The sequence below is a fragment of the Corvus moneduloides genome, chromosome 5 (genome assembly GCF_009650955.1).
Source record: "Corvus moneduloides isolate bCorMon1 chromosome 5, bCorMon1.pri, whole genome shotgun sequence".
Taxonomy (NCBI): domain Eukaryota; kingdom Metazoa; phylum Chordata; class Aves; order Passeriformes; family Corvidae; genus Corvus; species Corvus moneduloides.
In genome coordinates, this window is record NC_045480.1 from 11010167 (window position 1) to 11023601 (window position 13435).

Consider the following 13435-nt stretch of genomic DNA (forward strand, 5'->3'; position numbering starts at 1 on the left):
GAGTTCAGCAGAGTGAAACCAGAGCCTCTTGTACAATGTGGTAGCAATTTGTCAACCAAGAAGAATGCATGTTTTTGCAATAATGCTCACCCCAGTGGCAGAGCAAAGACCTGACCCACGTTCTTGCCCTCTCCTTGCAGGCCTCCTCCTCTGAAGACATGGGCAGATGGATAGGAATTTTACTGGCAGAAACGGGGTCTTCAACAGATCCTGGAGCTCTGCACTACGACTACATCGACGTGGAAATGACGGCAAGCGTGATCCAGGCTGCGAAACAGACCTTCTGGTGAGAGGCATTCAGCTACCCGGCCGTTTCCAGTGCTCTGAGAATTTATATCCATATATTAGCTCCACTGCCAGCACAGCTTATCAAAATCTGCTTCCCCCTTTGCCAGATATTGAACTCCTGAAGTGTTTCAGCATTGCAGCATGTTAGATGTGTTCATGATTATTGTGCTGGAATCCTGCTAAATTCTGTAAAAGATGCACGGCACTATGCAACTTTACTCAAATCTTTACCAATTTTTTCAGTAAGTGCCCTTACCAAATGCTATATTTTAATATTTTATTTTGCTTAAAATCTTAGAACTATCCCTGGAAGAGAACAAATATTCTGAAATATGCAGCTATGTAATTCACATTTATTGTCTGCATTTGCTGTACATATAGGGAAATATACAGCATATTATTGATCAATATATGCTGCACACTCACAGTGTATAGCAAATATAAGTCTTGCGTAGACACATAATCAGTGTTTCCTTCTCAAGTTCTGATTAATTAAAAATTTTATCAAACTCACCTCAGTCCAGTTAATTTCTGGTGTTTAATACAGGAGGTGGAAATTGGGAAAGGTGTCTCGAGGGTGCAGCATGGAAGCTGCTTAAATTGCAAATCAGTACAGTGAATTCCCCATTGCTGATCCTGTGCTAAAAGGAGTAATGCATACTTAGCATATACAGTGATTTACATGTTCAAATCATTTTAGGCATTAAATAAGTCTTTGTTGGGAAAAGACCATCATTTTTCCTTGGTTAGATGAGTTTTTTAGAAATGGGAGTGAAGAAACAGTTGGGACAGGGGGGTTGCCCTGCTGCAGTTGTTCCCTGCAGTCAGAAAGTGGGTGGCCTAAGAAGACAGCTGGCAAAGGCATCATCCCTCATCCCGCTGCAAGATGACACTCCCCAGACTAATTTGGAATTTGTGTGACTTAATACATTAGAGAATCACACTCCATCTGCCCATCATGACTTTAAACAAATAGAAAATGAAGAAAAAAAAAAAAAAAGAAAAAAATTTTGGAGTTTTCCAGAAGAAGATCCTAGTGCCATTAGCTAGGTGCCAAGAGAAGTTAACAAGGGAAAATGCCCAGCTTCAATCAGAGTCTGGTTTGAATGACTTCTGATAGAAATCAAAGTGGTTCAGTGTTACCACAAGCCCAGTTTATGAAAACCAAATTTTGATAGAATTAAAATGCACTTAGCATGCAGACTTACGTTAATATTTGTTTAAAAGTTAATAGGGCTCAAAAGGTTTATCCTGTGTTGACATATTTTTTTGCTTCAGTCAGTATCTAGCAATAACCACGTTTAAGAGAAGTAGAGTGGTAACCTTTTCCCCCTGAATTCTGCGTGGCTTTCCTTTTCTGCACAAATGTGGTACTAATTGGAGCCAAGTGAAAAAACATATGCAACTAGACCACATGTTAGAAAGGAACATCAAGCAACTTGCAAAATAGCAGCATTTCCCTGTTAAGAAATAGTTAAAATTCATTGGGTGTCTTTAAGAGCCTGTAAGGGCTTGCTGATAAGCAACAAAGTAGCTGTCTGCTGATTTTCAGCTACTGCTAGAAAATGAGGAGAAATTACAATGATACTTAAATGTTAATGAAACACTACATTTGCCCTTTATAGAATGAATATCACTATTCCAAATTAGATGCAGCTATCATTAAAGCTTAGTTTGTCACTCAGTCACTTTAGATTATTGGTTATTCACTTCCTAAGATTGATGCTTTTCAAAACTATCGGCTCCTCATTAATAGCCCCATCCATTTCCTTCGTCTAAATCATTAGGTATCTAGGAAAAGCTGAAGTGCTTCCAGGGAAGTTTCTCCATTTTCCTTCTGGCAATTTCCAAATACAATTAACTTGCGTGGATGCATCTGAAAACATGATTAATGAGGATTACTGAAATAATGATTATGAATTGTTTCTAGCTACTTAGATAAATCTTACCTTCCTTTGGTGGTGGAAATAGTTACTACAGGTGCATGAGATGCCACTAATGAATATCCCAGCTTTCAGACATGGTTATTGTGTATCACTGTAATTGGAGCCTCTTAACTAGAAAAAAATACAGCAACAACTCCAAACACAGTTCTTCAGGCCAACCAGAAACACTTGAGCAATGCTCTTCCTTAAGAACAGTAAACAAATGCAGACCTTTAATAATGTCTAGTAAGGTATGAGTTAAGATAAAGTTGAAAACATTTTTTATCATGGAATTTTTCCTTGGGCTTTTTGAGGTTAGTTTGTTTGAAGTAAGAAAAGCTTCTCTCTAATGGTTTTTCCACCCCTCACACTGCCCTGAAAGGTTCACACCGAGCTGGGCAGGTTCATCCCTCCTGTGAGCCCAGGTCTCCCGTGGCTCAGGTGAGCCTCAGTTCTCCCTCTTGAATGAGAAATTCAATGGACTCCGTGTTATTCCAAAGCCAACAGAAAGCAACTGTTAAAACCACAGCATTCCTGAGCTGCTGCCAGTGCTACAGAAGACCCTCTCTGCTTTAGCAGTGCTTTATCATATTTTATGAATGTCAGCACAGACTCTGAATAGTGCCATTGTTTGGGATGGAAAACATGTTTTCCCATTCACGTACACCTGAAACTATAGGAAAGGAATTATTTGGGATCTCACTCTATACCTTATTCAATTCCAGCAGTTGCTACAAAGGAAAACTCACCCTCGGGGTCATTATTGCTGTCAGACATGACTCTGCTTTTTTCTGCATTGTTAGATCTTTGCAAACCTGATTTAGTTCTTGATATCTCATGTGCTGTGCAGGATTCCAGTAAAAAAAGCAACAGTGTTGATTGGGACAGGATAAAGGGAAAGAAATTAAAATATATTATATATATGTATATCCCTTTTGAAATTTCCAGAGGACTCAGGTCCACCATGTGTAACAGATCAAGAATGAGCATATAGAGTATTTGCATGCACAGTTACCCAGAGGGAGTTGGGAAGCATAGTGCCATAGCCAGCCAAAAGTTCTGATATAGAAAAGAAAAATTCCCAGGTTTTGAGGAAGTAATTATTCAGGAAATTTGATAGATATAAGTTAGATTTCATTGAAATTCCATGGGATTTTTTCAAATTTTTGCTGGATTTGATTCTTGGTTCTCTCATATCCTAAGTTTGCATCCCCCTGAGCATACATGCACACAGAAACACCTGCTTCTCCTCAGTGCAGACAAGGGAGTGTTTCTGGGACCCTGGCAGGCTGGTGTATAACAGAGATCAGCAGGTTCCCATGTAAACATGCCACTGAGCAGTTACAGCTGTTACCCTCCTGGCCTTCAGGCAGTCGTATCCCCACTGTAAGAATGGAGAACAGGAACATATGTTGTGTTATTGGCTGTACCAGCAATGTGTGAGTAGCAAAGAAAAACTGCCCTGAAGAAAGTGAGAAGCGCTGTGCTTCCAGGCTACATAATCGGGCATGGGGAATATACCACTGAATCATGATCTAGGCTTAAGTGTAAGTGCTGGTTTTTATTATTTTTACTTTGCATTTTTCAGTTTCATGAACAGGCGAGTTATATCTACAAATCCGTACCGGGGAAGCACTGCCAATGGCTACGCCTGTCCAAGTGGAATGGCACTTCATTATGATGATGTTCCCTGCATAAATGGATCGGTAAGAATTGAATGTGCACAGAACAAATGGTTTGCATGTGTTGAATGCGTGGACATCTGAAAATTGTATTATCTAAAGATCCTCACTGGGCAGTTTCCAGATGAACTCATATGTTTTTGATTGGGGGTTGCAAACTCCTCTCACACCTATAGAATATATGGGCATGGGACATATTGCTTACATTAACCTGCATGTGAGCCAATGTGCATTTGGAAAGCAGTTGCCTATTGATGATTTGTTGCCAAGTCCTTGAATATAATACTCACTCGAGGAGGTATTTTTTAGATCACACTGGAACAGGCAAAATTAAGGACTCAGTTAATTTTTGATGTCTGTTGAAAAAACACCAAAACCCAAACACTTCTCAGTCCCTGCAGCTGTGTTCCTGAGGACTGCAGGTGCTGCTTGTCCCAAAGAAGAACCACAGTGGTCATTTCCATCTTCATAAATTGCAGAGCTGATCATAGGCAGATGTGTTATAGGATTTAACATTTAGTGGATGCTACCCAATAGCAATATATGGTCCTCAGGAACATTTACAGGGGAGCTACAGCCCATGTCAGGTCTTAATTCGTGCTGTTGCCTAAAGGCCTCACTAAGGGCGAACTCAAGAGAAATTAAGAGTTTCAAAGTGTGAAATGGACTGGATATTCAGTCCTCCAATATGTCAGTAATGTCAGAAAGAAGTTAGAAATCCCCTCTTGGGAACAGTGCATGATCACTCGTGTGGAAGCAGTCTCTGTGTACTTCTTGGATGTGCTCACCAGTGTACTGCCATGGCCAGGATGGGTTAAGGAAGGATATTTAGCAACCCAGGTTGGTTTCTTTTAAGGTTAATCAGCTGAATCACTGGAGTACTATTGTTGAACTTTCCATTTTTCTAAAAACTAAAAAAAAAAGAGCTATTTCAGTTCTTGTAGCTCAGAATAATAAATCTCCATCAAATAAAATGTAGTGCTAGCATACCAGCAGCTGATATTCATGGGAAAGACATGCAGCCTGAAGAAATTAGAAAAACAAACTAAAAAAAACCCTCTTGGTTTCTGATAGCTGCTAGGCCATATTACTTTTAACAACTCATGTACCAGATATAATCCCATGGATTCATCTGTGTAAACTGTGAGTATCCCCGTTAACACAGTCTTGCCTGTGCCCCCTTGGTGCTAGAGCTACCAGCTGAAGGTGCAGTCCATGAAACAGCGAGGGTAATAGGTGTGCTTACACTATGGAACATGCTCAGGGCTGAGGCTGTGAGCCATGGAATGCAATGCTTGCTTTCCACACTGGAAATAAATACCCCCACTTCCTAAATAATTTAAGTGTAGGTAGTAATTGTATGCTTGCTAAGCACTAAGGGCTTACTACAGTCCAAAGCATCACTAATGTTTTAATTTCACTTAGGAGGTTCTGCATGGTGTATTGTTCACTAACTGCTGAGGTGTATGTGTTGCAGTGGGAACCAGAAGATGGCTTTCCTTCTTCTCGTAGCAGGAACATTGGAGAAGAAATGCTTTATGATAACGCAGGCCTGTACGATAATTTGCCGTCTCCAAAAATCTTTGCGCGCTATCCGCCAGCTGACAGGAAACCCAATAGGTTATCTACTGACAAACTCTCCTCTAACCATTACAAATACCCTGTCTCATCCAATCTGTCTTCTGCTCAGTCTGTCACTAATACCTCTGCTGTGGGGAGGGGATCTGGCTCGCAGGTACTGTACTATTTAATACTTAACAAAGCTTTTTATTTGTTGGCTGTTCTGTTTATCTGGTTGTTATCTGAAGGGACTATTAAATTCTCTTAGTGTTAGCACTGAAGTGCCTGGAGTTTAGTTATGAGCCCACTGCAAATGAAGCAGGTTTGCGAAGTTGTAAATTCCAGTGTGGAAGTAGTGGTACCTGGGAAAGGCTTTCCCCACATGTTCTTGATGATTTATCGATTGTGAATAATAAGAAAAAAATAAATGGGACCTTCCACACTTAACCTGAATGAATGTCTAGCTACCTTCTGGCTCCTCAGGCAGAGATGTCTTCGAAAAAAAGATAGGTGAAATATGACCTGACGGTGACAGCAAATCTGGCTCTTTAGAATTGTACTAATCTATATATCATGTTTACTATGGTTATATATTTTGTGAATATGCATATATATAATAACTTGATGTTATATATTTAGTAAATTATGTTGTTTATATTCATGTATACCATCTTTATATTACTGCCTATTATTTTCTTCCCCATAAAAAAAAAAATAAGCCCCTGTCTGCTGCTTTCTGAGGGTGGCTTCAGGCTTTAGTACCTTAGCTTGAACATGAATCTACAAAGTCCTGTATGCTCAGCCTTGTAGCAGATGGGCACAACCCAGCAGGGGAGCAGAGCAAGCCTTGCTCACAGCTATGCCAGGAGCCTCTCAGAGCCCTTAGCTGGTCTCTGAAAGCTGGTCATTGGCATAAACCTGTGAATATATCACAGTGATGGGTGGTTTTCAATTTAATCTGACAAGGAACAGTTAGATAAGTGTTTCCCTTGTATAAGGTACCTGTCATACTGTGCATTAACTCAACCCTTACAGAAACCTCATATCGGAATATTAGAATTCAGCACAGTTGCAGAATTGGAGGTGGACATGAGCAATAAATTACTGCAGCAGCAATCTTCTCAGTGCACTCTCAATTCAGTCCTCACAAACTTTTGGAAGCAGGAGAACAGAGCATGGCACACATATGCCCTGTGCTTGGCTGGAGCATACTCCATGGAGACACCATGATTAGTCAGGACAGGGTTGTCTTCCCTGGGTTCAGTTCATTGCAGTGAGCCATCTAAATGGAAACCCCTTGAACATGAAATGTTCTGTTCCTGGTAATCTTGTGAGACTGTCTGGCCATTATGAGAGGGTTTTTTAAGTAAGAAAAGCTTTTAATTAGTAGCTAGAAATTGTATAAGGGGTAAACAATATGTTAACCCCTAGCACTTAAGAACATGTCATAATTATATTGTTTAAAAAAAAAATAAATCCACCACAAGGATGGCAAGGACATATAGTAAATAGGAAAGTGTTGAATTTTTGTGTGGCAAACCCTGGTGGGTTTTCTGTATGAAATTATCTCTGACAAACTTGTGTTTCAAGAATCCTAACTGCAAAAATTTTTCAAAGGCACATTTTTTTCTGCCTTGCAATGGCTTTCCTAATATTGTAAATGCCAGAGATCTAAACACCTTGGAAACCATGATGCTGCCAGAGACGGGGAGTTCATCCCCTTGTTATCCTGTGACTGCTGGCACGGCTCCCACTGAGCAGGCAGCTCCCAGAGGCACCTCTGGAGGAAGCGCCGTCTCCAGCTCAATCAATGTGCTCTGTTAAGGCTCTCAGAGCAAGCGGCTTTCTGTCAAGCTCTGCCCTTGATGAAAGGGTGAAAGTAATGCCAGTGGCAGAGGAATAGCTGGAGCCCATTTGTACTTTTGTTTTCAAACAGTTTAAAGGCAAGAAGCCTCCTGTGACTACTAATGGGATTGCCGGAAAAGCAAGAACTTTAAATAGCCAGCCGAAGAAACCTGAAACAGTCTCCTGTGTGAAACGCACTGCATCCAGTAAGTATCTGTCCTCACTGCTGCCTCACTTGGGAGTGGAGTCAGGAGGGTAGCCGAAAGAGCTCTTGTCTTAGTAGACAAGGTAAAGAACCACTGTGGTTCTTGTGGGGCTGAGAGGCCGAGGAGGAGATGCCACCAAGACTTTGAATAGGAGATAGATTGGTCACTTAACTCCTGCCACACCACACAAGAAAAGGGTGTCATATGGGAGAATGATAAATATGAAATGTGGACTCACGGCTGCAAAGTCATGAGGACAGCAGGGAAAAAAAGGGAATACTGACTTCACATTTGGGGCAGAGAGGAATTGTGTCTTCCTGTTGGAAAATGAGGATGAGAAGCTGGTGTAGACGTAAGAACACTGTGTTATTCAAAAGTGGACTTACTAATGAAGTCTTACTTAAGAAGTCATGGATTTAATGGTAATAAGAAAAATTTGTGTTAGACTTTAGGACAAAAGTAGCTTCTAACTGACCAAAACTGGCTTAACAACTCTTTGTCAGGAATGATTTCATATCATAGAGTTTGCCTTCAGATATGCAACAGACAAAGTGATCTCTTAGCTGACCTATCTTCTTTGAGTCTGCAACTGGAGCAGAGTTATAGAGGGCACTGTGATATGAAATAGACCACAAATGTAAGCCATGAAGTGAAAGCATTTGTATGGGAAATTAAAAAAGAAAAAGAAAGCTGTCAAGAATCAAAGAAGTGTGAACATCTTTGTATCTCTTATGTCCGGTCAGAAAAGATGTGCACTTGAAGTAGGAATGAAAGCCAGCCAAAAGGCCAAGCAGGTATTTTTTCCTCTGACCCTTCCAATTAAAAATGAAGGGTTCATAGCTGGAGAGGAGCCTCTTTTCCATCTTCAGAACTACAGAGAAAGGCAAGGCTATTTTTCAGAACCAGTGTTCTGTAAGGTAACTGGTATTTCTCATCTTCCACATGTAAATATAGAGAACAAACTCTCTCCCATACCGTTGTAGCTGTGCTGCAGAACTTGGCAGAAATCATGGACCTTGAGAAAGAGCCAGTGGAAGAGGAATGGCAAACCTTTTTCTCAAACCATAGAACTATAGAATGGTTTGGGTTGGAAGGGAGCCCTGAAGATCATCTAGTTCCAACAACCCTGCCATGGGGAACCATGACATGCTTCATGTCATGTTTATTCTCAGGGAATAGTTCAGCATTGTACTGTTAGTTTAAACCCTAATTTAAGAAACCATCTAACACATGCAGATGCAGAGCAGTACAAATACGGCAAGAATCGTGTGGAGGCAGATGCAAAGAGATTACAAAGCAAAGAGGAGGAGCTACTAAAGAAAAAAGAAGCCCTCCGGAATAGGCTGGCCCAGCTCCGGAAAGAGAGAAAAGATCTGCGTGCTGCCATTGAAGTCAATGCTGGTATGAGGTGCTTTTTTGTGCTGAATTCTCACCTGAGAATTAGGCTTAATTATCCAAACAGCTTTGTATTCTGTGCTGAAGACATGTCACCCTAAACAAGGCTTGGTTTTGATGCTGAGCAATGCTGTGTAATGTCTGTATTTGCTTTCTATATAGATACAAAATGTGTAAGATAAAAATACATACTGTGTCAGTGTATATACTTACTTTATATATGTGTATGTACGTATACACACATGTAAGGAATTACACTGATGAGGATTTCAGATAAGCAGAACACAGGAATAATTTTTTTGTGACTAGCTAATTACATTTTTATGATACAGAAAAAATAAAAAAAACAACACTAATTTGAAATCAGACTAGATATCTAGGAATGACACTTGATAGAAGGCATTTGATTTATGTCACTAAGCTTTTTTACATGAAAAAAGTGTTCTATGTAAAGTACCTAACTTTTGTTTCATGTCACTGATATTTAGAGGCCTTGTTTCCTTACTTTTTAGAAAGAAAATAATTTCTTTAAGTGTCAATTTAACCTTTTTATTGAAATAATAAAATTGCTCTGAATGACAGGCAGGAAGACCCAAGTGATTCTTGAAGACAAGTTAAAGAAGTTGGAAGAGGAATGTAAACAGAAGGAGGCTGAGCGTGTAAACCTGGAGCTAGAACTGACTGAGGTGAAGGAGAGCCTTAAGAAAGCCTTGGCTGGTGGCATCACACTGGGCTTGGCTATTGAACCCAAATCAGGAACATCAAGTCCACAGGTATGCAAAGCTATTAAACTTGCAAGTCCCAGTACCATGGGCTGTGCTCATGGAGTGCTCAGCCTTCTCAGCTCCAGCAAAAATGAATGAGAGTTTTATAATGGTTTATTACACCCAAGAAATAAGAGCAGTATTAAATGCCTTTCTGTGTTATTTACATTTTCTACAACAGCAGGGATCAGGTAGACGTGGGAATCACAGGCAGTAAGTGCTGGGATAACGTGCAAAAGCCAACATCTTGTTGTCCTCGGTGGTTATAGAAGTGCAGGAAGTGAGCTACTGCTCCAGGCCAGGGAGATTTAAATGCACCAAGTCATCGTGCAGTGATGGAGACCTGCTTGTGCTGGTCCCCTATCAGCTGCTGTCACACTTTGCAAGGGCTACATCTCCCACATTCATGGTGGAGCTTGGCAGTCCCAGCTTATGCTATAGATCTGTGTGTGAAGCAGCCATCACATAAGAGAGGAATACATCAGTTCCTCTGGATTATCCACAGTTGTTTAGTCAGACCCATCACTGTTTAACAGAAAAGAAACTTCAATTTTCATCACATAGCAGTCATGCACATTGGTTTTTTTCTTTTGTTCTAATCAGTTTTTCATTTATCCATCATTATTATGAATATAGTTTCGTTTAAAAAAAGATTTGTAGTGCTGAATCTAAACTAGAAAACACTGCACGTCTGACTGCTTGGAGGAAACTCAACACAGGCTTTTCACTCTTCATTAGTCTCCAATTTTCAAGCACCGAACTTTGGAAAACTCTCCAATCTCCAGCTGTGATACCAGTGATACTGAATGCTCCATCCCTGTGAACAGTGCAGCAGCTCTGAAGCGACCTCCTTCATCAAACAATTCTCCATGTCGAGGCCATGTCCTTCGAAAGGCAAAGGTGAGAGAACTAATGTCTAATTTTCTTTTTCTGTGCTTTTTCCTACTTTCTTACAAAGTCTTATTTAGCCTTAAGGAGAGAATAACTAAATTATTTGTATTACTACATAAATACTGCTGGTTTGGGGAACCTTTTGCAGAAGAATTGGTAAGTAGTTTGGGAGACAGATTTGACTCTCATTCCATGGTTTTCTTTGTTGCTTTATAGATTTAATTTGCAAGGTAAGTGGTCTGTGGTGTAGACAGTCCATGTGTTCACTACTCTGTGTAGCAGAGAAGTGGTTAAAAGAGCACTGTTATAGTAAGTGATTAGAAATGGCACAAGACTGGGTCTGATCTTTTCCAGCCAGTGCAAGGACGGAATAGATGTACATTATAATAAATAACAATGTGTTGTGCAAGTATCCACTCAATGTACATTAAAAGTAAAAGTTTAATTATTTTAATTTAGTCTTGCAAGTACCAGGCTGAAATTTGCCATCCTCTTGTATTGTTACAGTTTTCTGACTTTTGTGGTTTAGTTTAAATGGGATTTGTATGACTATTCTTCTGGGCTAAATTTGCTGGCAGCATAAGCATGTGGGCAACACATAAGCAAGGGTGACAGTATTAGTGTTGGGCCCAAGCTTTTGTTTATTTGGTAGTTCACTGCTAGTTGTAATTATAAATGGTAATAATCATAAACACTTGTCTTTCATGCAGGCTATTTCTTTTCTTCATTGATGTCTTCTGTATCAGGAGTAACTTTCAAGTAACTTTTGTTACATGTATTCAGTAATTATATGCATTTCCAGTGTCTGAGCATGAGCTTGGAGCCTAAATGTAGTAGATACTGAAAAATCAGCATCTCAAAAAATTATTTTATTATTAAATTATCATAATAGAATTTTTTCTCTTGCTATACCTTTTGTGAGAGCTTTCTCACCCTTCTTCTACCCCCTTTCCGTGGACATCAACTGCTTTTTCTTGCCAGTTAGCCTGATTCATTTAAATCCAACTAAGAATAATTACACTCGGCCTAATAGGTTTCACTTCTAATCAACTTTGATGTTTGCAGCTTATGTTTCAAACCTGAAGAAGGATTTATGTGCTCTAAAGCTTATCTGTGTATTCCAATTATACCCTAATTTGTCCCATAATGATATCATCTCTAACTGTACACTTTGTCTGAGATGTGGATGTTAGCTCAGCAATACTCAGGGAATAGCAGAGGACAGTCCTTGCAAATGGATTTGTGCTGGACAGGCACATTAAATCCAGCCGTCTAATTGTTACAGCTGGAGGAACCAGGGCACTGTAAAAACATAAACATTTTTGGTGTAAAGAATACCTTCCAGCTATAGGACATTCTTATGCCCAGCATATACCATACAGGAAAAACCCTGCTGTGTTTTTTGGTGTCGGTGTGTTTTGGATGGCACAATAAGCTGGTCAGGCTTTTTAGCAGAGGAATCTTGGACATAGGATTAGGCTAATCAAAAAGGATATGGAGCAACTAAGTGTGTTTTTCCCATGCTGAGAAAAATAACTCGAAGTATCCAATTCAGCTTTAACAGCTTTTTCCTAAAACCTCATGCACTAAATATTAAGAGTGAAATTTTGCTGAATTAGATAGTGCAACCCAATCTGTTCTCAGCCCATTGGCAGCCACAGCTGCCATCAGGTGCACATCTGCAGCACGCCCCACGCTCGGGGGTTGCTGGACATGTGCGGGGGTGGAATTTGGCTCTCAATTCTTTTGGCCTTTTGCAGTTGCGAGTGAGCCCAGGCCTTGTAGATGTGGCTCAGGAAAGGGCGTCACACGTGAGTATCCCAGAGCAGAACTTGGCTCTCCACGCGTGGATGTCAGTGCAGTTTGTGGGAGTGAAACAGATTCCACGTCTGTGCTTGCGCTTGCATCTCCAGCAGCTGGCAGATCTCCCAATGCTATGAGGGAGTTGTAGAAACATTCAAAATGTCAGAATACCTTTTTTTTCCCCTGGTATGTATTTGAATGCACTGAATACCTCCCTTCTTGCCCTTTCCTTGCACGGAGGATGCTGAGCCTGTCACCTGCCAGCCTTGTGTTTGCAGCCACCCTCGTGTCACGGCCGTGCTCACCAGCCAGCAGCACTGTGCGTGTGCTGGGGCAGCTGCTGCTGCTCTGTGCCTCTGTGCCCTGCACAGCCGAGCCTGGGAGGGGACGTCAGGCACCTGGGACGGCAGTTTGGGAAGCTGTGCCACCAAAAGCTTTCTCCTCTCCGATACACTAACATTAGAAGGAAGTACAGAGAGAAGCAGTAAGACAGATCTAGTGTTAAGTGTTAACGAACAGCAATTTGGGGATTGGCTGTTCAGGACATACACTGTACATACACACATATATGCATACATATATTTGAATTTTTAAACTTTTCTGTTTGCAAGTATCTTTAAATTTTTTTTAGAAGGTAATTATGCGTACTTTTAAGAAGCCAGAAGGCATTTTAATTGCAATTTTGTCTAATCTGTACTTGGCTAGAAATGGAGACTGTAATTAAAATATGGAAAACAATATTCTGCGTTAGTAGTCCCCGAGAAGTAAAAAGATTCAAATATCCTTGCTGTATTATTTAAACATTTCACATACTCATTTAAATATCAAATTAGTTTCTGAAACCAAATTGTTATGTGCAGCAAGGAAACTGAAATTATTATTTCTGATTTTTTTTTTTTAAACTAGTGGGCTGGTGAATGTCAGCAGCTTATATTTTCCTGTGTTCAAGGACTGGAGAAGAAAAGGAGCTGTCCCGGTTTCCCAGCTCCCAGTCAAGCTGTCAGTACTGACTTAAACATTCTTTCCTTGGTGTGAACCTGCTGGAGCAGTGGAAGCAAAGAAAAAGTTTCTTTTGC

At 40.4% G+C, this 13435-nt stretch overlaps 1 protein-coding gene across 5 annotated transcripts in view; it reads left to right on the forward strand.

Annotated features, from left to right (window-relative positions):
* AFAP1 (actin filament associated protein 1) overlaps positions 1-13435 on the forward strand; it is a 114933-nt gene that overhangs the window by 96048 nt on the left and 5450 nt on the right. For 2 of the 5 annotated variants that reach the window (XM_032109889.1, XM_032109887.1), the window contains 8 exons: positions 141-286; positions 3802-3919; positions 5373-5630; positions 7392-7506; positions 8743-8907; positions 9484-9674; positions 10404-10565; positions 12317-12367. In XM_032109889.1, coding sequence (XP_031965780.1) covers positions 141-286; positions 3802-3919; positions 5373-5630; positions 7392-7506; positions 8743-8907; positions 9484-9674; positions 10404-10565; positions 12317-12367 — 1206 coding nt within the window. The remainder of the gene's footprint in view (positions 1-140; positions 287-3801; positions 3920-5372; positions 5631-7391; positions 7507-8742; positions 8908-9483; positions 9675-10403; positions 10566-12316; positions 12368-13435) is intronic. The other 3 variants (XM_032109888.1, XM_032109890.1, XM_032109891.1) reach the window with 3 other exon arrangements.